This window comes from Ischnura elegans, chromosome 12 (assembly GCF_921293095.1).
Source record: "Ischnura elegans chromosome 12, ioIscEleg1.1, whole genome shotgun sequence".
Taxonomy (NCBI): Eukaryota; Metazoa; Arthropoda; class Insecta; order Odonata; family Coenagrionidae; genus Ischnura; species Ischnura elegans.
Genome location: NC_060257.1, coordinates 60512101 through 60534425, shown reverse-complemented (window position 1 = coordinate 60534425; position 22325 = coordinate 60512101). Strand labels below are relative to the sequence as shown.

At 37.3% G+C, this 22325-nt stretch overlaps 3 protein-coding genes across 4 annotated transcripts in view; 2 read left to right on the top strand and 1 right to left on the bottom strand.

The window, feature by feature from the left end:
• The window catches only part of LOC124169019 (organic cation transporter protein), a 129017-nt gene extending 126308 nt beyond the window's left edge, over positions 1 to 2709 (top strand). Inside the window, exon 10 of the mRNA XM_046547481.1 lies at positions 1454 to 2709. Within this exon, the coding sequence (XP_046403437.1) occupies positions 1454 to 1747 (294 nt within the window). The 3' untranslated portion in view covers positions 1748 to 2709. The remainder of the gene's footprint in view (positions 1 to 1453) is intronic.
• Positions 2710 to 9131: 6422 nt separating this feature from the next.
• On the bottom strand, positions 9132 to 12928 carry LOC124168906 (proteasome assembly chaperone 1-like). 2 transcript variants are annotated; one of them, XM_046547289.1, is made up of 6 exons: positions 12837 to 12928; positions 12612 to 12718; positions 12460 to 12542; positions 12168 to 12373; positions 11750 to 11945; positions 9132 to 9477 (listed from the first exon to the last, which is right to left on the bottom strand). In XM_046547289.1, the coding sequence occupies exons 2-6, from the start codon at positions 12704 to 12706 to the stop codon at positions 9272 to 9274; spliced, it is 786 nt and encodes a 261-aa protein (XP_046403245.1). In that variant the 5' UTR covers positions 12707 to 12718; positions 12837 to 12928; the 3' UTR covers positions 9132 to 9271. The 2 variants fall into 2 exon arrangements, with proteins under 2 accessions (XP_046403245.1, XP_046403246.1); XM_046547290.1 differs by lacking the exon at positions 12837 to 12928 and having other exon boundaries at positions 12612 to 12830.
• Positions 12929 to 12932: 4 nt separating this feature from the next.
• The window catches only part of LOC124168699 (ribosomal protein S6 kinase 2 beta), a 422541-nt gene continuing 413148 nt past the window's right edge, over positions 12933 to 22325 (top strand). The window contains exons 1-2 of the mRNA XM_046546965.1: positions 12933 to 13076; positions 13724 to 13767. Of these exons, the coding sequence (XP_046402921.1) occupies positions 13043 to 13076; positions 13724 to 13767 (78 nt within the window). The 5' untranslated portion in view covers positions 12933 to 13042. The remainder of the gene's footprint in view (positions 13077 to 13723; positions 13768 to 22325) is intronic.

The following is a 22325-nucleotide window of genomic DNA, read 5'->3' as shown; positions in this document are numbered from 1 at the left end:
TGCATAAAATACAGTGACACCCTTTTTATTAAGCTGCACCCCATCAGAAAATTATAAGCAACTAAAAGCATAAGTATAAGAGGACCTTATCTTGTGCCAGCATTGCTGTGAATAATTTAGAGCCATTTAATTTGCACCACTAGCTGCTCCTAGACACATAAGGCTCTGCAACCTATCCCCCTACAATTGCCATCATATGCTTTCTGTAGACCTACTACGTCACTATCATAGGATTATATATGAATAAATGGTGCCCAAGTTTAACCTTTTTCTGACTTATTTCTTGATTTCTCCGTAACTTAGGGAAATTAGCTGGTGTCTGCATGTATTCAATGGCTAGCTTGCTTTCCTGTAACATTTTTTTCAATTTTTGAAAATTAAGTTCTTGAATTGTAGTGATTCTGTGTGAGAATGATGGCACATGTATGGTTAATTCTCTTTTTCAATTATGGTTCCTATAAAAATTTACGTTTTAGGAAATATAGAAGTAAGTCCAAGATATCTTTAAGTACTTCTGATCAGTGGCATAACTAGGAATTGCTTTGGGGGGGATGTGATGATCTGGGGTGGTGACTCCCCCTTCTCCCCTTGGGGGTTTGGGAAAATGACATGCCAGGAAATACATTTTACATAATTTTGGCACTAAAAAAATTAACTTTTAGCAGGTGCAGTTATTATAAGTCAAAAGTAGACAATGGTTTTGAATATTTTTTTATTTCTCTGAGGCTTCGGGGGGGATCTATCCTCCTCATCCCCCCCATATTTACGCCAATGCTTCTGATGAACAATGTTTAAAATACATCAATATCCTATCTATGAGTAAGAAATATGTATAGTTTTGAGATGTGGGTGAAATGTTAAAACCAGATTGGCTCCCCCTGGTCATTTTGGCAGGGTTATGGATAGCAATTTTTTCTTATATATTGGAAGAGCTAATGTCATCATGGGTGTACCCAGTGAGGGAGGGCAGCTGCCCCCCCCTAGAAGCAAAAATCGCAAAAGTCTTTAAGCAAAATCAGTACTGAATTGAAACGAAAGTATTCAACAAATTTTCTTTAAACCTGTGAAAAATGATATGTATTAGTATGAGATATGAAACTATAATCAAACTATTTTTTCGAGGAAATAATCTCATAAACTAAAAAAGCGCTGTTATAATTTTATTAAAATTTTGGTTTCATTCACCTTTTTCATGCTAAAATGTCACAACTTGTCTTGACCCCTCAGACTATGGCTTCCCTCCCCTAGGATCCTGGGTTCACCCTTGAATGTCATTATGTTTTATCTTATGAGGAAGCAATATGCTAACGGTAATTCTTCTTGCCTGAACTTGCCCTAGGTTTATAAGGAACAGTAGCATATTTTCACCCTCTCGATTTCCTATTGAAAATTGAATAATTTTGCAGTAATTTTTCTTGAGGTTGATGCTTATGCATTGCTGTTTCATTAACAGGATTCAGTTGACACTAGGCTTCCGACGACAATTTTTGCAATAATATCCATTGCATCTGGACTGCTGTCTTTGCTCCTGCCAGAGACTCTGAACCAGCCTATGCCACAAACTATTGAGGAAGGAGAGAAATTCGGTGCTGGGGACACAGCTTGCAGTTCGTGCTTTGGACGAAAGGGTGAAAGCTGTGATAAAGAAATCAATTTCAGGGAAGAAAACCAAATGCCATTGGCAAATGTGATTAAGGATGACTCTAAAGATTCATTGCGTGGAAGGAAAAGCTATGACATTTCTTAAGAAAACATATCATTGATGAGTTGCGGCTGTTTTACTCAGAGTTGCCTATTGAGGCAGACTGAGGAATTTCTGTCAACAGGGCAGTGAATAAGTATGCTATTGTTCAGTCTTCTACCATTTGTCGAACTTACTCCTGTCCTAAGCGATAGATGCCTCTTGAGATACAAAGTTCTTAATGATTAAAATATGGATATCATTGTGTTTGATTCCATATGATTAAAGGTGAGCAACTTTTGAGCATGTTACCAGTCACCTCACCTCATATTTAAGAGAGTATCAGTATTTTATAACAAATTTTGCAGCTGTCTTTCACATACCACTGAAAGATTTCCTCGGCAAAAGAGGTGATGGAGAAGTTTCTGCTTGTTTTAGCATTGCTTGCCAAGGGAGGCCTCATTGTTAGTAGTGACCTTTGGGCAAGTTTCCGGCCTGTAGCATTTGCTGGTGACAAATTGCTTCAGGTAAATTCAGAGAGAGCTATTTTTATGCTTGTATTTCATGTTCATGAATGTTTTTTACCATGATATTAGTTTAAACAAACTGTGATCACAAACTTCATCAACTCTGAATATGTTTTAATGTATGACGAAAATGAAATGTTGTGATGTTAAACAGCCTTGTCAAAGGCCACTGGATTACTGTTTGAAAAATATTTATATGTATACTTCTCTTCAGGCAAATGTTGTTGCAACCTAACATTCAACATTGGTGCACATATATTTTCTAACTGAAGTGGTTTTCAATCTGAGGAAGGTTTGACATTGATCATCATTCCTTAAAGTAACTCTACCTAAACTGTTATTGCCAAAAACTCATATTGTAGATGGAATATTAGTGGTGTTTGAAAAAATTTTTTTATTTATTTGTTTCAAATTTTAAATGATTTGTTATTGATCTGACTTGTAATTTAAGAATGCTCTGAGATTTCAAATGAGGAAATATATTTCTAATTTTTCCACAAATGCTCATGTTAGCATTTACTTCTAAGCATGTTGGAGTCACTATGATGGCTTTTCTCTAAGTTACAATGGCTAATAAGATTGTTATTATTCTTAGTTTGGCTCTTGAGCAGGGTTGGGAGGAGTGTAGGGAACTTCCAGCCCTCCAGTCAAAAAGTATAAACCCTGATATCTTACCATGCTGAACATTTACCCTTCCTATTATCATTTCAGCTCCAAGTGCTATTATCGAGGACCTGAACTAACATGCACTTTAAATCCTGACCTTGATAATGGTAGTGGATGCTGTGTCCATGGTGGCTTAGTGTAGCAACTACCTTCACTGATGGGCTCACTTAGAATTAGAACCATAACCTTATCACTTGGCTAATACAGTATAGATGATTTCAGTAAAACATTTATTATGCATTCAAGCTAATGATTATCCAGTTTATGCTTCTGAGAAAGAAGAATACAATAGCAATTCATGTAAACCTCCTTGGAGGCCCTTGCATTGAAGTATTTTGCAGGTTTGAGAATCTGAATAAGTTCAACCAATTCAGGTGTGATGTGGTGCAAGTTCAACAAATAAGAGGTAGCTGTCCTTTTTTGTAATTATTATTAAAGACTTCCACCGATTAAGGTAGGTTTCTATGGAGTGCTTTGGAAGAGTTCTGGGAGCCTCCCATTCCATCATGCACTTCCCTCTCCAATTCACAATAAGAACCTTTTATTTCAATTTGAGAGTCTGGCTGCCAGTAGACCCCAATAGACTATGTAATATTTCTAATCCTGCCACGTGAATGGCAGTGAGATATACAAGAATTACCATGAGAAAAAATTCCCCTGGACTGGGAATCTCATAGCAATTATACTGAGGCTCATGGTACTAGGTAAAGAATCTGGATAGCGTAGTGGTCTGCGCAGTGGCCAGGAAAGCTATAGGTCCATGGTTCGATTCCTGGTCTTGGGGAATTTTTTCTCATGGAATTTATTGTATATCCCGGGGATCTTTCCCCAGGAAATTTTATAAGTAGTGAGTTTAAAATTTTTTAAGCATTTTAGAAAAGTCACATGAATAACATTAGAACCCTGATGACTCGAATCTCGATATCTGGGGAATATCTGGGGATATCTCCAGGGAAAATCGACAAGCCTGACACACTTTCCCCTCACACCCATAATGAATTTTTGAGGGGGGTTGGGCCCCCTCAGGCCCCATGGAGTCAGTGCCACTGGTTGCAGTCTCTCTCAGACTTTCATGCAGTGAACATCGCTTTCCAGCTTGCGGTGCTGCCAAACTTAATCTGTGGAGATAGTGCTCGTACTGCCTCACATACAGTTATTTCCACAGAATGGCAATGCTGGTCGCCCGGATGGAGGGCAGGGGAAAAGGGAAGGGGTTGGAGGGGAACGGTGAGGTGGAAGGGGCAGCACTTCTGATTAGCAACTAGCTCTCCACCGCCCAGCCGCCAACAATTCCGAAAAAGGGTATAACATGCTATAATTCTCGAGTATAGTCGGTTCAAAGGGTTGAGTCTAGGTAAAGTTACCCTGTGAAATCGATCGATTCTGCTTTCACTTGATGAAAATTCATGCTGAATGAAGACAAACAACCTTTGTAAATTTTCAGAGAATTTTTTTTTTGTATGACACATTTCAATGCTAAGGCGTCATTCTCGAGGAATGACATCTTAGCATTGGAAGTCCATTTTAGGACCTTTGAGGGTTATCGAGGCTCATGTCGAGTGAAATAACTGCACCCTATATAACAACGTAACCGTTTATTTAGGGGACAAATACTAGCTTGTTGCACTCAGAATATATGCTTAATAGCCGATGGCCGCGGATTCAATGCCACCTTCGAGTGTGGGCTGGCAGATCTTCCTCTCGAGCACTCAAGGACGTAACTTGCTGGGTAAGGTCACCAAATCCCTGGGGTCCCATTACCCTACCGGTGTCAAGGGTCTGCCACCTGTCTCCCTCCAGACTGTGGTAGTGTGCAATGCTTTGAACAAATGGAACGAAAACTTAGGGCGGGCTCGCAAGGGGCAGGGTCTATAAGTGCGAGGTTTTTACCTCTGCACCCAGAAGGGGGAGGACAGGAAGGAGAAGGGAAGGAGGCGCCACCACGATAGGAGCCCGACGGCGCCTCCTGGGACAGGATAGGGGAGGATGGGAAGGGACGAGGAATCCCGAACCGTCACAAAGGTGGGCGGGTCCTACCATCAGCGAAACCAGGCATCAGCTATTGCGATTCTAACAACTTTTGAGGATTATCCTATGAGGAAGAATAATGCAACGATCAAATCGTTAGATAATGCTTTGAACAGTGGAAACGAGACTCCTAGGGCAGGCTCGCAAGGATACACTCCTGGGGCAGGGTCTGTAAGCACTAGCTTTTCACCTCCGCACCCAGAAGGGGGACAGGAAGGAGAAAGGAAGGAGGCACCGCCGCGATAGGACCTCGACGACGCCTCCTGGGACAGGATAGGGGAGGAAGGTAAGGGACGAGGAATCCCGCAACGTCACAGAGGTGAGCACCATCAGCGAAACCAGGCATCAGCCATTGCGATTCTAACAACTTTTGAGGATTATCCTATGAGGAAGAATAATCCAACGATCAAATCGTTAGATAATGCTTTGAGCACTACATCCATTCTCGCTGGGTGTAGGACAAAAAGAAAACAAAGCTGCCGTAGATTTTTCAACGTAAACAACCTGACGTCAGCTCTGGCCGATATGAGGGAAGGAAAGTGACTGCTGAGATAGCAATTGTCTGATGCATTGAGGCCCAGCTTAGCGAGTCCTTGGGGCCACTCCTCAGTAATTAAGCACGACCGTTCCACTCATTTATGATCATCCACACCATAGGATCCTGTTGCGAAGAGGTTGTATTGTCAATAGTTTTTTCAATGATATATTTTGTTGCCTACTACATATTTTTATTCTTTGAAATAAATTCTTTGTTTTGTTCAGTACGTAGGCAATTTTTAAACGAAATTTTAGCATTAAAAATAACGGACTTCTTGACTTATAATTTTAGTACCTTATGTTCACTAACTTAGTCATTATTAACGCTAGAAATCTGTTTAAAATTCCATAATACTTAAAAAATATTTGTAATCCTTTTATAAGAGTAAGTTAATGAAAATCAAATGCAATATACGATTGAAAAAACACAGGTAATGAAATAAATGACTGTGTATTCGTGCGAAGAAAGCCTCAGAGGGTCTAGACTAGCGCCGGGGTAAGGGAAGGCTTGATTTGGGTCCCAAATCTGAGGGACGAAAATATTAGGGTAATTCTACCCCAAAAAAAAGCTCCATACAGAGAGGTTTAAAATATTCTCATGCTACTCATAGCAAGGAAAACGTTTTCCAATTGTAAGCTTCAGCAGGAAAGGGTAAATGAAAAAAAGAGAGTGAGGAGAAATGTAGTAGGTGGAAGGGATTAAGAATGACTATAGAGTGCAAATTCAGTTGGCTTGCTGGCACTGTCCCATATTTTATACCCACATAAACCCTTTTCTAAAGTAGTGGTATTTGGCACAATGTCCTTGGTTGGAATGAGATGGCAATGAGGCTTGAACTTGCAAAACTCAAGAGCACAATAGAAAAGACTAAACATTCACTGATGATAATATAGACACCTCATGAGAGGAAAAGGCTTCTCGAGGAAAGGAATAATGGCTGAATTGCAATGCTCAACTTGGAGAAACAAGAAACTATGTATTTCCTGTTTCCACTCAAGTATAAAATGAGATAACAGTCCTGTGTGCATAAGTAACATTGATTTTGAGCACTGCAATACCTTTGGTCATTAGCTAAGAGAAATTCATGCATGATAGATTTAATAATGAAAAAGCACTGCTCTTTCCGGAGGGTATTCCATACTCCTCAGATCCAGGTCATGATCCCCCCTCCAAACTTGATGTTGAATATCACCCCTGCTCCTATAATGATCTTGTTTTCTATTTACCCTAAGTTCACCCTCCATCTACACCCTCTGTCTTCTCAATATTTCTCTATGCAATCCACCATCTCTCTTTTTCACTTGTTATCTACTTTATTGTTGACTGTGATGAGAGTTTTCACAATATGGAGACCCATATTTTCCCATTTATCGACCCTTTCCCTACTTTTCGATATTTACAGAGAAAAATATCAACAGCCTTAAATCTTTTGCTATTCAACTGGTGATGTCACAAACTTATGCCAATGACCAACGATGAAGTTTGTTGTGAAAAAATATTTGGTTTAATCGGGATACAAACCCATATCTCCCGACTGTCGGTCATGCGAGTTAACCAATAACACCACCAATCCAACTTCTCAGAGGGAACTTCAGGATGGGTTTCACTGAACAAGGCTATGCTAAATATTTTTTCATGGCAAACTTCATCTTTGGTGTACAAGTCATGGTTTTTGGGTGTTCCTCCGCATTATGTTGTCCATAGGGGATGACATTTTCTCCAGCCATCCAGCTGGCATCCACAGGTCAGAAGATCTTCTTCAGAAGACACTTCTGACCTGTAGATGCCAGCAGGATGGCAGGAGAAACTGTCGTCACATATGGACGACACTACGTGGAGGAATGCCCAAAAGCCATGACTCATATGGAGAACGCTGCTGAAATCTTAGATCCAACTTCATCCTTGGTGTGTATAACTTTGCACCCGTGTGTGTGACTGCGTTCAAACTCACTTGTTTCACGCAGTCCTCATGCCAATCAGGTCATTTTTTCGACTAATTTATGGGTCTCCCTTGATCCATAGCTGTTTTCACTCTTATGATTCTTCTCCTCAATAATAGCTTCCCTCTGAATGAGTTAACCCTTTTAGTTCCAGCCTTTTTTACCTGGTATAAGCGAAGAATGCCAGGGCTTTTTTGATGAATTAGCACCATTTTACTTAAAATTTTATAAAAATTCTAATATGAATGTGTTGAAGCTAATTTTTGAAGTGAAAACTTCTTTAGCGGCGTTAAGCACTTTTGCGGGATGGGGAAAAAGCATAGAATTCACGTGAGAGTGACCGACCCGACACCGCGATCGCTACAGCGAGTACTACATTTGCATCTTAAAATTCATCTCTTGATATCTCATCCTTGGTAGTGTAGTGGTCAGTATCCCCGCCTGTCACGCGGTAGACCAGGGTTCGATTCCCTGCCGGGGAGGATTTTTTTCTCAATCTCATACAATTTAAAAAATTTACAATGGATATTTCAACTACGCAGGCTGACTAGGTGTAGTAAATAAACTTTGTTAATATATAGACTGTTAAAGTCTTTTTGTTTTAAAAATATTAAAATTGAAAATAAAAATGTATAGTGTATATTGTATAAGTTCATTAAATATAAAGAGCTCGTGCATGATCGTGCAGGAGAGTGTAAATGCTATAAAAATACAGGTCAGTACAATTTAAGGCAGTTTCTTTTATGTGCATAGTGAACAATTATATGTTTAAAGCATATTAAATAAAATAAATAAAAGCATATTATATTTTAATACATAAATGATGTTACTTTCTATTCATACAAATCGTATTTTTAATATATATTTAATAATAGTTTGCTGAAAAAAATAATTTCAATTTTTGTTGAAAAATGAGTATTACTGGAAAAATTAGTTCTTTAATAATATTAAATCTATTTAAAAAATAAATGGATAATAATTATTTCAGTTTTCACTTCTGTCGGCCAGTCCCACAACAGCCCCGTTTTTTTATTTATTTAAACTTCTAATACTTATGTAATCGATTAAAAAGTTCACCTATGTTGTTATCTCTTCTGTAAAACTTGGGAAAATATTTCATTTTTAAATCAATTTAAATACACCCGCCCGATAGATCGGCCCGTGGCATTCTTCGTACATACCCCTCGGGCCAATAGATCGGCCGGCTGGCACTAAAAGGGTTAATGAACCGAACTTTTGGAGATTGTGCCATGGGGGTTCAAGCCAGGGGCGTAGCCAGGAATTAAGGCTGGGGGAGGTTTAGGTGCAACTAATACCGGGTTTGTGGGGGTTAGGTATACCCACCAGGATAAGGGGTAGGTGCGAGATTAGTAAATTGCAGAATTATAATATATATGGTTCAAAATGGCGAGTTTTACGGCTTTCTGAGGGAAATTTTATTAATCCTTACGCTATTCTATAAGTAATATCAATATAATTAAGTAAAATGGATTAAACTTAAAATTTCTCTGAGCTCTGGGGGGGGGGGGGGTTTATCCCCCAAAACTCCCCCCTCGCTGCGCCACTGGTTCAAGCTACTCAAACAATCCGCTTCAAGCATCAAATCCAATCAATGACCCTTGCTAAGCTCACTGGAGTGTGTGTGAGCTTCATTTAGCATTTGTGCGATCTCATCTATTTCATTGAATACAACAGGAAATTAACAGAGAACAATGGCAAGTAAATGTGTCAAATAAAAGACAACGCACATCTCCACTTGAGGAACTTTTATTGGCTCCTTAATTCAATATTTGATTAAAACACCACAAGCACCGTCCAAAAATCAACAGAAGACCATACATTTAATATGAGAAAGACTTTTTAAACTTTGATCACATGACCTTAGGCTATGCTATAAGTATAAATTACCAGCTCTTTGGGTAAAACATTCAACATCTTTACTTTCATACGTGAGGTTAACAACAGAGCTCTTAATACTTTGAACTTGAATAAATAGCTTTTGAATTGATGAGAAGATGGCTGAATCAATATCTTCTTTAGGCGTGTAACAAATGTAGAGGCAACCAGAGATTTTCTTTATTTCACAAAAGATATGCACTGTAAAGACAAATTTCAGAACATTAGCAATGTAAACACGATTAAACTGATAAAGTTTCTTAGATCACATGTTAGCCCACCCATTTTTTAAAGCTAAAACCATCACTTCTACCATATCGACAAAGAACAGGATATTTTCATAGGCAATTTTTCACTTCTGAAAACCTTGAAACCATTGAACACCATATTTACCACAAAATATGCTGCAGGTATATGCAGAAAATTTATCTCATGAGAATGTTTACATTATTAATGTTGAACCTAACAATTCTCAGTAATGACACTGAACTCCTCCAATAGGAAAATCGATTACTAGCATTAGAAGAAAGAAGTAGATATATATTAAGCACACTAATTATCTAACACTGAATTTATTAATATTAAATAATTCTACTGGTGGTAAAAAATTGTTTTCAAATCCCTATTCTTCCTAAGATGACAGGATAGCTTTAGGCAGGGTTAAAAATAAAATAAGGTTTACTAAATTCCTTGAGATCTTCAAAAGAGGAAGGAATTAATAAATTACCTCAAGGAAAACTAATCACTCCCTAAAATTTCCAACATGCAAAGTATTAGCTATTAATTGAGAGGGTAAAAATAATTAGGCAGATATTCAGTACCAGGTTAAAAATTATAGAGAGATATTCAGACTGTAGAGACAAAATGTTTGTATCAATGTATGGGAGGAGTACAAGCTGATAGGAAAATTGAGTGGAGGACCTAGCACACCTTAGTCAACGTTATTGACTATTGAATTTAATGCAGAGTCAAGGGAGAATTATATTCCCTATTGGAAAAAATCAGCCGATTCCATTGAAAATTCCAATTGAAATCAATTGAAAATGCCAATTTTCAATGGAATTTCCTTGTTTTCAATGGAATATCCAAAAATTCCATTGGATTTTCAAATTTACAAATGAAAATACGAATATTCCATTGAATATTAGGAAATTCAATGGAATTCGAAGAAAAGATACAATTGAATTTTCAAGTATTCCATTGGATTCTCAAATTTTCAATGGAATTCCCAAATATCCTATTGAAATCTCAAATACTCCATTGAAATCTCAAATGCTCAATTGAAATCAAAAATACCGTTATACCGTTATTCATATGTTTACGTGCACATGGTTGTTGTGGTCAGTTGTGGTTAATTTTTTGCTTGTGGAGAAAAGACTATTTAGTATTGTTGTTATTTAACCTGTGCTTGATCCCCACAGCGTTGTTTTAGGTCATCCGTGTGTTTCTTCCGCGATATAGTGGAAGTCTTGATGTGATTGTTGTGCTATAGTGTGTTCATTTAGTAATGTATCGTTTGCCTTCAGTTTTTTGACTGGTAATACTAACGTTTGTGTTTAAAATGTAAGCATATTTATATAACTTAATTATGCGTACATGCGTTACGTCGCCGACAAAAAACTACTAGCATTGTCGGAATAGTGTGTATCACGCAGGTTTGTTTGTGTGAAGTGAAATTCCCGTGTTCTTGTATAAACATGAGTGACATGTTTCTGTTGTGAAAAACACGTTATGTTGGCTTCATGTCAAACCAGAAGTATATTTATCAGTATTTTAAAGAAGCCTTTCTTAGATAAAGACGTGTGAGATATTTGTTGGTGAAGTTGTTATCGCTAATCGCGGAAAAACGTCTTCTTTTCGACAACTATTCAACGTTGTTTGAACTGGTAAAAGATGTGGCTCTCATGGTATAGTTGTTGTTCTGATAATCATGGCAAAACTATACAGATTTTCGATAACTATTCATGATTGTGAGAAGTGATGTAAGATGTGGAAAAGCCCAATTAAAGTTTTCATGACACTGCTTCTAAAAATATTTCAACTTTAATTTTTGTTCACATGTTTTATTTATTCAGAATTCGGGATTCGTGAAATTTAGATGTTAAGTATATTCTACCTAATAATAAGTTTACCATATTGGATGCCTTATTGTATTTGTAATTTTTTCAATTGAACTGTTCCATTGAAATTTGTCACTTTTCAATGGAACATTTCAATTGAATTTTTTCCCATTGATTTTTTCCAATAGGGTTAGGGTAAAATAAAGTGCGTGAACACTAATGGCAAGAAAGATGAATGTGAGGTTAACATAAATACCACTTCATTACCAAACAATCATTGGATGCATAAAGAATATTAGCACAAATTATAACAGCATGAAAAGATAAACGAGATGAAACCGTTCATGCTTTAAGACGATAGAGTTTAACAAAAAGAGAATTGGAAATTACACCATGCGACAATAATACATCACCTGAAGCTGCCACTCCCGTGACAATATTTGGAGCCTCCAGCAGAGGTGCCAATACTTCTTTTTTTCTAATAGTGTGAGTGCTGTTAGGTAATGCTTTGATAAATGGCGGACTCAGAGCTTTCCATGATGCATACCGATTGGAAGTTAAGGAAGTTAATAAAATTACTTCCTTTGAAGCTAGCAGCAATTCATGAATCTGAAATAGGCCATTATGACGAGTTGTTTATCTCAGAACACAAAAGCGCTCAAACATAGTACACTGTTATGGACACAACATTATTTGAAGGGTATTTTAGTCTCAGAAGGATATTAACGCAGAAGTACTTGATCGTGAAAAAAATAAATAAGCAAGCTAACTTCGCCTGCAATCCGTACATGATTGTACCACAGAAAAACCAAGCTTCAGAATTTATTTTACCTTGGATGTAAAGCGGTTAGCATGAATGACTTGCACATCGGGGCTGACTTCACATAAGAGAATTCCACCTTTCAACCTATATATACAAGAAGGCTCTTCTTTCCTAAATCGAGAGGTAGTTTCTTCCTTGGCATCTTCTGGGCGAACTTGGACTATTTTGGCTATCAGTTCAGGTGATGACTTCTGGCGAAGTAAGGCAGAATATGCTACAAAACCAAAATATTAAGGTCAGTACAGTATAACAGAGACAAGAGGGGTATTTATGTAGAATAATAAGTGCACTGTCACCTACCACAACAGCATTTTCCTACGGCAATCAAAAATAATTGGACGTCTTGAGGACGATCACCGGTAATCCATGAAATTTCATAATCCCTGGAATACACAATTTCAATTTAGAATGATTATCTCCATCCAAAAACAATACCAGAACACAACACTTACCTTTTCAGGGCATCATTCAGCTCTGTGTCATCATCAGAATCCCCATCGTAAGCTCTCGAAGACGTTTCCAATACTTCACCAAAATAGGAGGCCATGTTTACTCAGGGCTGCCACATTAGAAGATTATTCGATATAAACAAATTATCAATATGACATTAGGGAACATCCAGATAGTATCCTGAGCACGAGAAAGCTTCAACACAAGAATACTTATGAAATGCCTACCACCAAATACAATAAAAAGCCGCAACAGGTGTTACGTGATTATTTTTTTCACCCTCAGATGTCACCGTAATAATAACGTAATGCGCAATCCGCTCGCCATTTTGAACTGGATATCCGGCTAAGACGGATGTGTATGTCGTGGAGTGGATCAAGGAACATAAGTGTAAAATTATAACAGATATGCCGCTGGCCCTTTTGGCAGACCCATGGCAACGTGTTCCAGTCAAAGAAGAAGTCGAGGTAAGAATTTATACTTTTACGTAGCGTTAATGTTTTACAGGTGTTAGGTGTACGGTAACCTGTGTTGATTCAGGGAATAAAGGACCCATCCGTGAGCAGAATTTTTTGGGGCTCATGTGTTTGCATATCCTATTTATGGTCAATATTACTTTTGTACTCGCAAAATTGGTAATGACATTTAATAAAGATACTTTAAGGGTTATGCCAGTGTTTATTTTGCTGTGCAAGGCCTTAATATTGGTCAACTTGTGATCAAGCGTTTTCTGCTATCTGTTTTCGATCTCTACTAGTGATGAATAGTTTAGAAATTTGCTATGTTGTGCCACAGGTAAATTGGCCAATTAAATTTATCTGAATGCTGGTGTCGTGTTTTTTGAAAGAATTCGCGCTTCCGTGGAGTCAAACGATAGCTAATCAATGTTCTTAGGGATGCATAGGATATTTAGTTTATTTTTCTTTTGATTCATATTGAATGGGAATTACTTTTTATTTCGATCGGTTGCTTCTTAATGATACGTGAGTAGTACTTAGGCAATCATTAATGACTGCATCCAATAATATAGTGCTTGGAAGCCTTAATTGGAACTCAACCATAGTCTGTCACCGTCTGGAAATCCTAAATTATATTTTTCTTCCTTTAATTTCAGCCAATGGAGTGTCCAGGTCCATATCTGGACTGAGGATATACTCTGTAGGTATACATAGGCCCAGATACATTTTTGTACATGTGGGGGTACCTCTTCATTTGCTGGCATTTTTTTTGTTTCGATAGACCATGCATGAAGGTATATTTATTTGTGTTTTTACCGGCATAAATTGCTAATTTCATTTCCTGGCAGATAGATATTGTGAAGTGTTGCCCCCACTTTTTCGTGTCGCACACTTTTTTTCAGTCCTCTATTGGCTGTAGACTACCTATCTTGTAGACTCTAAAGGGCTTTGCAATTGATCCTTAACACTTTTAAGCTTGATATATCCATCTAGCTCACTTGAGTTTCCAAATGCCTACCACCACCACTTTTATTCCCTTTTATATATCGTTTTTGAACGTGTGGGTAGTTAGTTAGCTGAGTGGCTTGGATGTTGAAGGTTTCTTCTGCTGCATGCAACTATATAATCTATACCTCTGTACTGAAAGAATGTTTCCTCGTAACAGTATCTGAGACTCATACTGAGGATCTTAAGATAAGTTACATGCATCCGAAAGCATTTTTGAGCTCATTGTACCTGTTTGTGATTCTGCGATGGTACTAACACTTCATCTGGGAGTGATGTTTGACTTTATTCTCCTCCGAATGAAATTTTGGGTTGGCATTGTCATTTCTAATGCACATTTTGAATATTTACTCTTATCTGAAATCAGTGTTCCTATCCTCATTCTCTCTTTCGAATGTTTTGTTTTTCAATCTGAAGGAGTCGTTCTATTTTGTCTTATTCCTAGTTCTTGCAATCAATTTTATCGTTACTTCCGAGTGATAATAGGTAGCATATGTGATGCGCATCGCTGCAGTCAACATTTTTGGAGCCTTCCTCGGTCGTGTAGAATATTTTTCCGCAGGGATAAGATCATCCATGAAAAATTTCACCAAGAAAACTTCTCTCGTAAGCGTGACAGCGTTGTGGTTTCTTGAGTGAGGCAACTTCCTCTTTTTGCGTTCAAACCCCTTTTCTGATAAGGTGTTACTAGCGCTTTGCGGTTCTGTGCCGGAGTTGGAGAATTTCCTCTGTAATTTTTTTTTGTCAATTAAGTATATCTTGAAACGCCTGCCTCGGTGTTAATTTCCCCAAATGGTGTTGTGGTTGAGTGTGCAAAGTTGGTGGTGTACTTATGTGCTGCTGCAAATCGAATAGTTCTAGCTCAACGTTCCCCTATGATACTACTTAGGTAGTTACACTGTGAACCGTCAAAGTGGCCTTGTTCTGGACGACTTCCGGATCCTTTTTTATTTTTCTGGAAGCAGAATTATTGTCTCGAGAATTGGAAGTGTTTCCTTGATGTTATGGTGAAATATACCCTTATCCTTATCACCCCTGAGTGAATTGTATGGTACCAAATATCCTGGTTTTAAATAATAAAAAAATTGATTTTCCATTCGACCCAACGCGACCTGTATTCCCTCACGAAGACATCTGTATATTATTCGCCCACCTCTCCGTGGAGTGACTTGCTAATTCCTTCCAAACCTTCTTTGTTTTTAATTGAGCAAGTATGGCTGACAGAAATAGATGCTATGTTAAAGGGGAATCGAGCAATTAAAGCTGCGAGGGGATTGCGACTTGGTGAATCTCGGTTTGTTTTGCTAGGCAACGATGACAAAAAATAATCGCGAAGGCGGAATGCAATGTTGGCTTTGAAGAGTACGTATCGACCTTCCACGCCCATGCGATGCTTTTAATATTCCTCTATGACTTCTGCGTATTATCCAGTGGAGGCAAGCCAAGCTTGGGCGTGTGTTGGAATTGTGATTTTGTGTCCGATTTGCGCGAAATCTTTATTTCGTTCCCTCCCTGTGAACTTTCTTCTCATAAGGTGATAATTAATTACTGGGTTGTCTCTACGGTGCCCATCTACCGCTAGGAAATGATCATGTCGTCACTCGACGTCATGTGAACGTTTTGATACGCATTTATTTCAGTCTGCTGAGGCCTGTTTACACGGTACATTATCCCGCAATGTCTAAATGTATGAACGCGTGAAATAAGGAAAACCACTCGACTTGTGCGAATAATGTATAAACAGAAAATAGAACCTGTTGTAACTTGGTTCATGCTTTCGTACATGTTCCGTTCCGCTCCACCAAAATCGTTTATGCATTCACATCTTAACTCGCTTGTGTTAATTCATCGTGTAAACAGGCCTTCAGCCTTACCGTATTTCTTGACCGATTGCGGTGCCGTAATACGTAATGGACTGGGACATTTCTGTCGTCCACCTTTTGTATACGCTATGTCACCCATAGATCTTTCATCTGTATAAAAGATCTATGATGTCACCTCTTATATTGCACGCCTCTACCGGGAAGGTCACTCAATAGAGAATGATAATACATTTTTCCCTTTTCATTCCTTTTTCGCCCTCTATTAAAAATTTTAGCCCTTGCCTCCCTATGCTCGTTATGATCAATCGTGCGTGATAAGCGAAGAAATTGAGTTTTTTTATAAAGCGAAACTTACGAAGAGAAATTGCCATCGCGAAATTTCTTTGGAAATACGTCAGTGAGAGGAGTTTTATTTGTTAGAGGATGCATCACTTCTCTCGACCGGTGTTTTCTTGGCTAAATACGTCATTATCATGTTCAATTTTTCAGAGAAATAGAATAGGCCCTAGCCAGCCATTCTTGTCTCTCCTATTTGAAAATTTTACCTCAGTGTTTACCCAGATTTGATATTTTATAATTCGAAGTACAGCTCAATGTTGAAAAAGATTTCCTTAAAATTTTATGAACTTTTCAAGGTGGTATCGTTAAGTTTCAAGCAAATAATAATTAAAGGAAAAAACAGGGCTGGCAAAGCGAGAGTGTGAGTACTATTTAGAAAAAAAAAGTTTCTTTAATTACAATTTCCAGAAATTTTCAAGACGAAAGCGTAAGTTTCAGGAAACGGGAACCTCTATGCCTAAAAATGTTAAAATTTTAAAATATTCTGTACACAGAATATTTTAAAATTTTAACATTTTTAGGCATACGTGTGTCTATGGTCCAGACGTCCATTTAGGAGGTAAAGATTATTTTAGTACTGATGAATGGAGAACGCTCAGCAGGACCTTTCACGCTTCGCGGTACTATTGAGTTGGAATGATTAATAGAAAGGTTAAGTTTAATTTTTTCCAATTTTATAGAGAATAGTCATTAATGTCGTCATCCATCCGTATTCGGCATGGATTTTTTCAGCCAATCACTGCCCAGAGCATAATCCTCGAAAGTTATCCGCGACTGGCTTGTGATAGGGGATCAATTAACAATTCACTCATCCCAACGTCTTTTCTATTTCTTATACCTGTGTTCTTACGCACGTAAAATTGTTGATTTTATCATAGGATTTGAAAAAAAACTATCGTCTATGCCTACTGGAAGATCTACTTCGTCCTTAAATTTTTAGATTAAATGAGGGAAATCGAATTTATTGCCACAAATGGAATATTTTTAATAATCATTTCTGAATATGCTTGGTTTACTTGTATTTTATCACTACAACATTAAATACTAGAAATCGCCTCAGCCTTTATGGAAGTTGTTGATCTCTAGTATTTGACAAATGTGAAATCCATTTCCATTTTAATCTTAACCGACCTCGGTTCTAGACCTAGGAAATTGCATTGAGATGCAGAAAGGAAAGATTAGGCCTAATCCTTGTCCTAATAATAATAGTCATAGGACTATAAAATGGCATTGAGCAGACGAGACCCTGGCCTGTCAACATTAAAACGGGCATGGAGTTTACATATGTGCTTTAAAAACAAACTAAAACCTAATTTTTTAAAATCCACATTAATTTCATAGCTACACCGACCTAGTTTTTTTTTGGGATTAGATTTAGACAATATGTCAGTGCCAGTTAATGCATTGTTAAGAAGTTACCTAATATGCACTGAATAGTAGAGGCGTTCACGTTGTAGAAATCCATCTTACTGATTTGTGAATGAAAAACTTTGCTGTTTCTACAATTTGGAACTTTATTTTCCTAACTACTTTCGATACACTGTATCATATTCATAGGACCAGCCAGTCCTATGAATATGATACAGTTTATCGAAACTTCGAAGTTTTTCATTCACAAATCAGTTACCTAATTTCTCAATTAATTCAGACATCGAAAAAAGGTTTGTACCTATCGCATTTTTTCCCATGATTTGTGTGTCAATAATTTCAAATTGTGTCAGTGGAGTGTGAGTGGCTATGTCTTTAAAACCCCTCCCAACGTTATGTGCCGGTGAATATCCCTAGCTGAGGATGCCCCCCCAATGACAGTGTGCCTGCAACCTGTTGAGAATCACTTTTCGATCCTTTTCATGTAGTCGCCCTAATGGCATCCACACGACTGAGCCTAAGGTCCTCTGATTTGCTTCCGTGGTGTGTTGTGTTGTTTGGCCTTCACGCTCAAGGTTTTGGGTTCGATCCTGTCGTCTGCATTTTGTAATACTGGTGGGAATTTAAACTCTACGGCCTCTTAATTCACAAAATGAAGTAGAAAATCAAGTGGTCTTGAAATTATCCTAATTGATCCTTTTAGAAAAGAGTAACGCCTTTTCGGAATATAGGGCTCAGCGTTGTATTTCGATATCAATATTATAAATGATTTTTTTACGCACAAAGAGAGAGAATAAATCTACTTTAGGTAAGGATTAGTACTTGGAAAAGTTTAAAAGAAGGATTTAAAGTTTTACTTAAAATAAGGCTCTGTCTGATGGTTAAATCTCCGCCGAGTATCATACATAGTCCTTACACTACCAATATTTTTTCTCACACCTCTAGACATCATTTTATCACAAATCATCATCACCATACAAATATGGTAGGGAAAGATTCAAAAGAGGCCTAAAACTGAATATCCCGGTCACTTGAATATCTTTTCGTTTCTCTTAACTTAAAACGCTTTGATCGTTATTACCGACCAGTTGAGTGAAGCGGGTTTTCAAGGTATCATTTGATCTCCATAACAGTTACGTTTTATTAATGACAAGCAGTTGTCGAATGCCCTGTTAATAGTTCACATATTCCATGGTAAAAATGTACGCTTGTGCATTCCCTTTCGTTCAAAACATACCTCGCCTTCGTAGTTGAAGAAAATCGAGTTCCCATGGTCAACAAACACGTATTAGCGATCTCAGAGGTCCTGAGACGGAATCAAAGGTATGTATCGGCCAGTGGGAGATAATACTGCAGGAAATGACAGTCTTAACTGCCCGTAATTCATCGGTTGAATTTGAGCTATCCCATTGTATGGTTGTTGTCGATTTATTGATTTATTTACTACAACAAAGTGATGTAAGTAGCATGCGTTATGACGCAGGAAATACGATACAAATGAATCGCTGTCTCTTCAACGTGCTACTTTCCAAGTTATTAGATAAGGAATGCTATCATTGGAGTTTACCAAATGTCAGTACGCATAAAATGCACGATAAAGCGTCAGTTGTAAGATATAATTGTGCCATATTTTTCGGGATATCCTTTATTTCATAATTTTTGTAGGCATCCACGTCGTGTATGAAATAAAGTTTTTTTTTCAATGTTTGCAACAGTTGGAAATAATATTAGGAATAATGGGAGTGTTTTTTTGTATTTGTGCGGTAACAGTAGAGCCACCTTTAAGGTATTCGCTTTCGTACGATGGCGAAGCAACGTTTGGTGTGCTTAGTAAGGCTGCATCGATAATGGAAGCACCTCGGTAACTACTTCGGTCTAAACTGTTTTCTACGACACAGTTTGTTTCTATGTCACTGATATCTTGGTGATAACTCGTAAATATTTTTCTTTTGCTTCTAAGAAAAGGAAGTTCGCCTTTGGGTGTCGTAGTTAATCAAACTTCTTATGTCTCGAGGGCATCAGGAATAATTTTATTCCATTCGAATTTAAAATTTATATGCGTAATGTTAATGAGAAGAAATCGCTCTGTTATTTATTTCCTTCGTTTCTCAGAATAAATAAAAGTACCTTTCTCTCTTGATAATAATATTCTATTATTCAGCATTAATTATCTTAACTTTTGCTTGGCACAAGAGTGCTCATTAAAGAAATTATTTAGCAAAGAGAGAGGGAGCTATAGATGTCAAGAGGTCACGTTCCAAATGCCAATAGTCAAAGCAATATAACTTTTCAAAAGGTGACTTAATCGTCCACCTTACCATTTCCATGTCCATTATTTTCTCGCTTTTTATGTGGCCAAGAATTTATTTTTGGAACGAATAATCATCAAAATTCTGTAACTGCTGTTTTGATCGTGCGGAATATGTTGAAAGTACCTTGGAGCGGATTATTCCAGTTTTATATCTGTACCTCGGAGGTAAAGGACACTATGCCCGTTTTCGTAATTTTTCAGGATAGCATTTTTAGGTTAAAAAATAAACTAGTTATTACTAGGAGGTTAGGTTATTATACCAATAACATCGCGATATAAAACTGTTGTAAACTTGTTACCTAACCTTGTAGTAATTACTGGTTGCATAAAAAAATCTTAACACTGCTCTCCTGAAAAATTAGGAAAACGGAAATATTGTTCCTTACCTCCGAGGTACTGATATATAAGTGTGGTGTTCTCGTAAATATACCGAACTAAGTTCATATATGATATTTAATGCAAAGGTTGTTGTGTCTTGTGAAGCGATCAGTAATTTAAGGTGAAAGAAGTAAAATCGGTAATTATTATCGTAGTTCTGAGCTAGTTTATATTTCACCGATTTATTATACTGTGCTTATGCGTTTTGAACATACATGTCTTTAATTCTCCGAGGAATATCCTCCGGAGTCCCCGCTTCGTTGTAAGGTAATCCATATTCTCTGTGCCGCCATGGAAGCTATTCACTGCTTCGGTTCGCGTCTCCTTGGAATGTATTTATGGCATCTTCGTTTAATAGATGGGCTAGAAACTTACTTCAAAGGCCAATTTTCGTTCGTAGGTGTGTGTTAATAATTCCCATTCTAGATACCGCATTAATCTCGTATTAAATCAAATTATCCCATCGCCTTTAAGTCATCTTGCTGCTCCTTACTGCGTGCGCTTTAAAGCTGTCTATTATTCTTCCTCGAGCCATGGTATTTCTTTAAATTAGTCTTTACGCTTCCCATGTAGGTACTAATTACCCTTGCAACTTGTTTTTAAACAGTGAGGCGTACATAATGCCTTCGAAATATTAATTTTTTTCTTAAATCCGTAACCAGGTGAGGGTGATTACCTCTCCACGCCTCTGTTGCTAGGAAACCTTAATGTTTTCTTTGCTTGGTTATTATACTTTTAGTACTAAATGTTTTTTGAAAATGAGACGGCCATAATGCATTAGAAATAATTGATTGATTTTTTTTAATTGTAACCAGGAGGTGTAGTATCACCTCTCCACGCGTTTGTTGTTAGGAAACCTTAATGTGTTCTTTGCTTGATTATGATAAGTTTTAGTACTATATGATTTTGAAAATGAGACGACCTTAATTTACGTTCGAAGTATTTAATTTTATTTTTTTTTAAGTTCGTAACCAGATGATAGTGTATCACCTCTCCACGCGTTTGTTGTTAGGAAACCTTTATGTATTCTTTGCTTGATAATGGTACTTTTAGTTCCCCATGTTTTTGTATGGCCAGGGTGATGGAGGATGTTAAGAATAAAAAATACTGCCATATCACCTTGTGCTTAAGTGAAATGGATTTAAATTTTTAAAACACTTGATATTCCGGAAATCCATGAGTGCTGTCGATTTTTCCCATGTTTTGATTTGTCTTCCATTAACACGTTAAATGGATATGATCCATTATCTCATCTTTATTTTCTTTCTGCCGAGACTTATGTCATTCTGCTGATATGGCACCACCTTGGGGTTTTTTGAGAAATGTGATTTAGGTTGATATGAGTTTTCGAATGTGAAATGAATCTCCAATCACCTTTTCCACTTGTTTTCATTATTTGCTACAGATTGGATTTAAATTAACTTTTGTAAGAATTGTTTGTCGATAACGTATGATAATGGTGTCTTCTAAAAAGTAAAAACAAGTCGTTTTCTGTATTTTAATGCATTGGAATCATATTTTTTTAATTGGAAGGTTTTCCTTAGTCCCATAAATAAATAGAATAGTCGGCGTGAGTAACCTGAATATTTCCGTAGAAATATTCTTCAGCCACAGTCATTCGTTATGTTGCTTTCATTTTTAGTCAAAGGCTTTACATGATTTTTTCTTAATTTTGTTAGCGTATTATTAATTAATTGTTAGTTCAGATATCAAGTGTGTGCTTTTTTCAAGGTCTTTTTAGCCTTATTTATCTATCTTCATTATAAAAATTAATATTTGAGTTCGTCGTGGAAAGTATTCTGTCTAGCCCTCAGTTCTTATGCCATTGTCACGTGGGTGCTGATGCATTGTCTCAATGTTCGAAGCGTTATTAAGGTATTGGGTTAACTTTCATCCAACTCCCTTTAATTACATGTTTCTGACTTTCCTTTTCGTTTAAAGCAATCGTTATTGTATTTATCAAGTAATTCACTCACTCACTCACTCCAATGGTCATTTATACCCTAAATGGTATTTAGCCTCGTCAACTGTCTG

What these genes read in the sequence shown, in the direction of transcription:
- LOC124168906 (XM_046547289.1), bottom strand. Translation starts at nt 12,706, where the DNA reads ATGGCCTCCTATTTTGGTGAAGTATTGGAAACGTCTTCGAGAGCTTAC. An exon ending in CTGAATGATGCCCTGAAAAG is followed by an intron (nt 12,543 to 12,611) that starts GTAAGTGTTGTG and finishes TGTGTATTCCAG; the next exon opens with GGATTATGAAATTTCATGGA. An exon ending in CACGGGAGTGGCAGCTTCAG is followed by an intron (nt 9,478 to 11,749) that starts GTGATGTATTAT and finishes TTGTCTTTACAG; the next exon opens with TGCATATCTTTTGTGAAATA.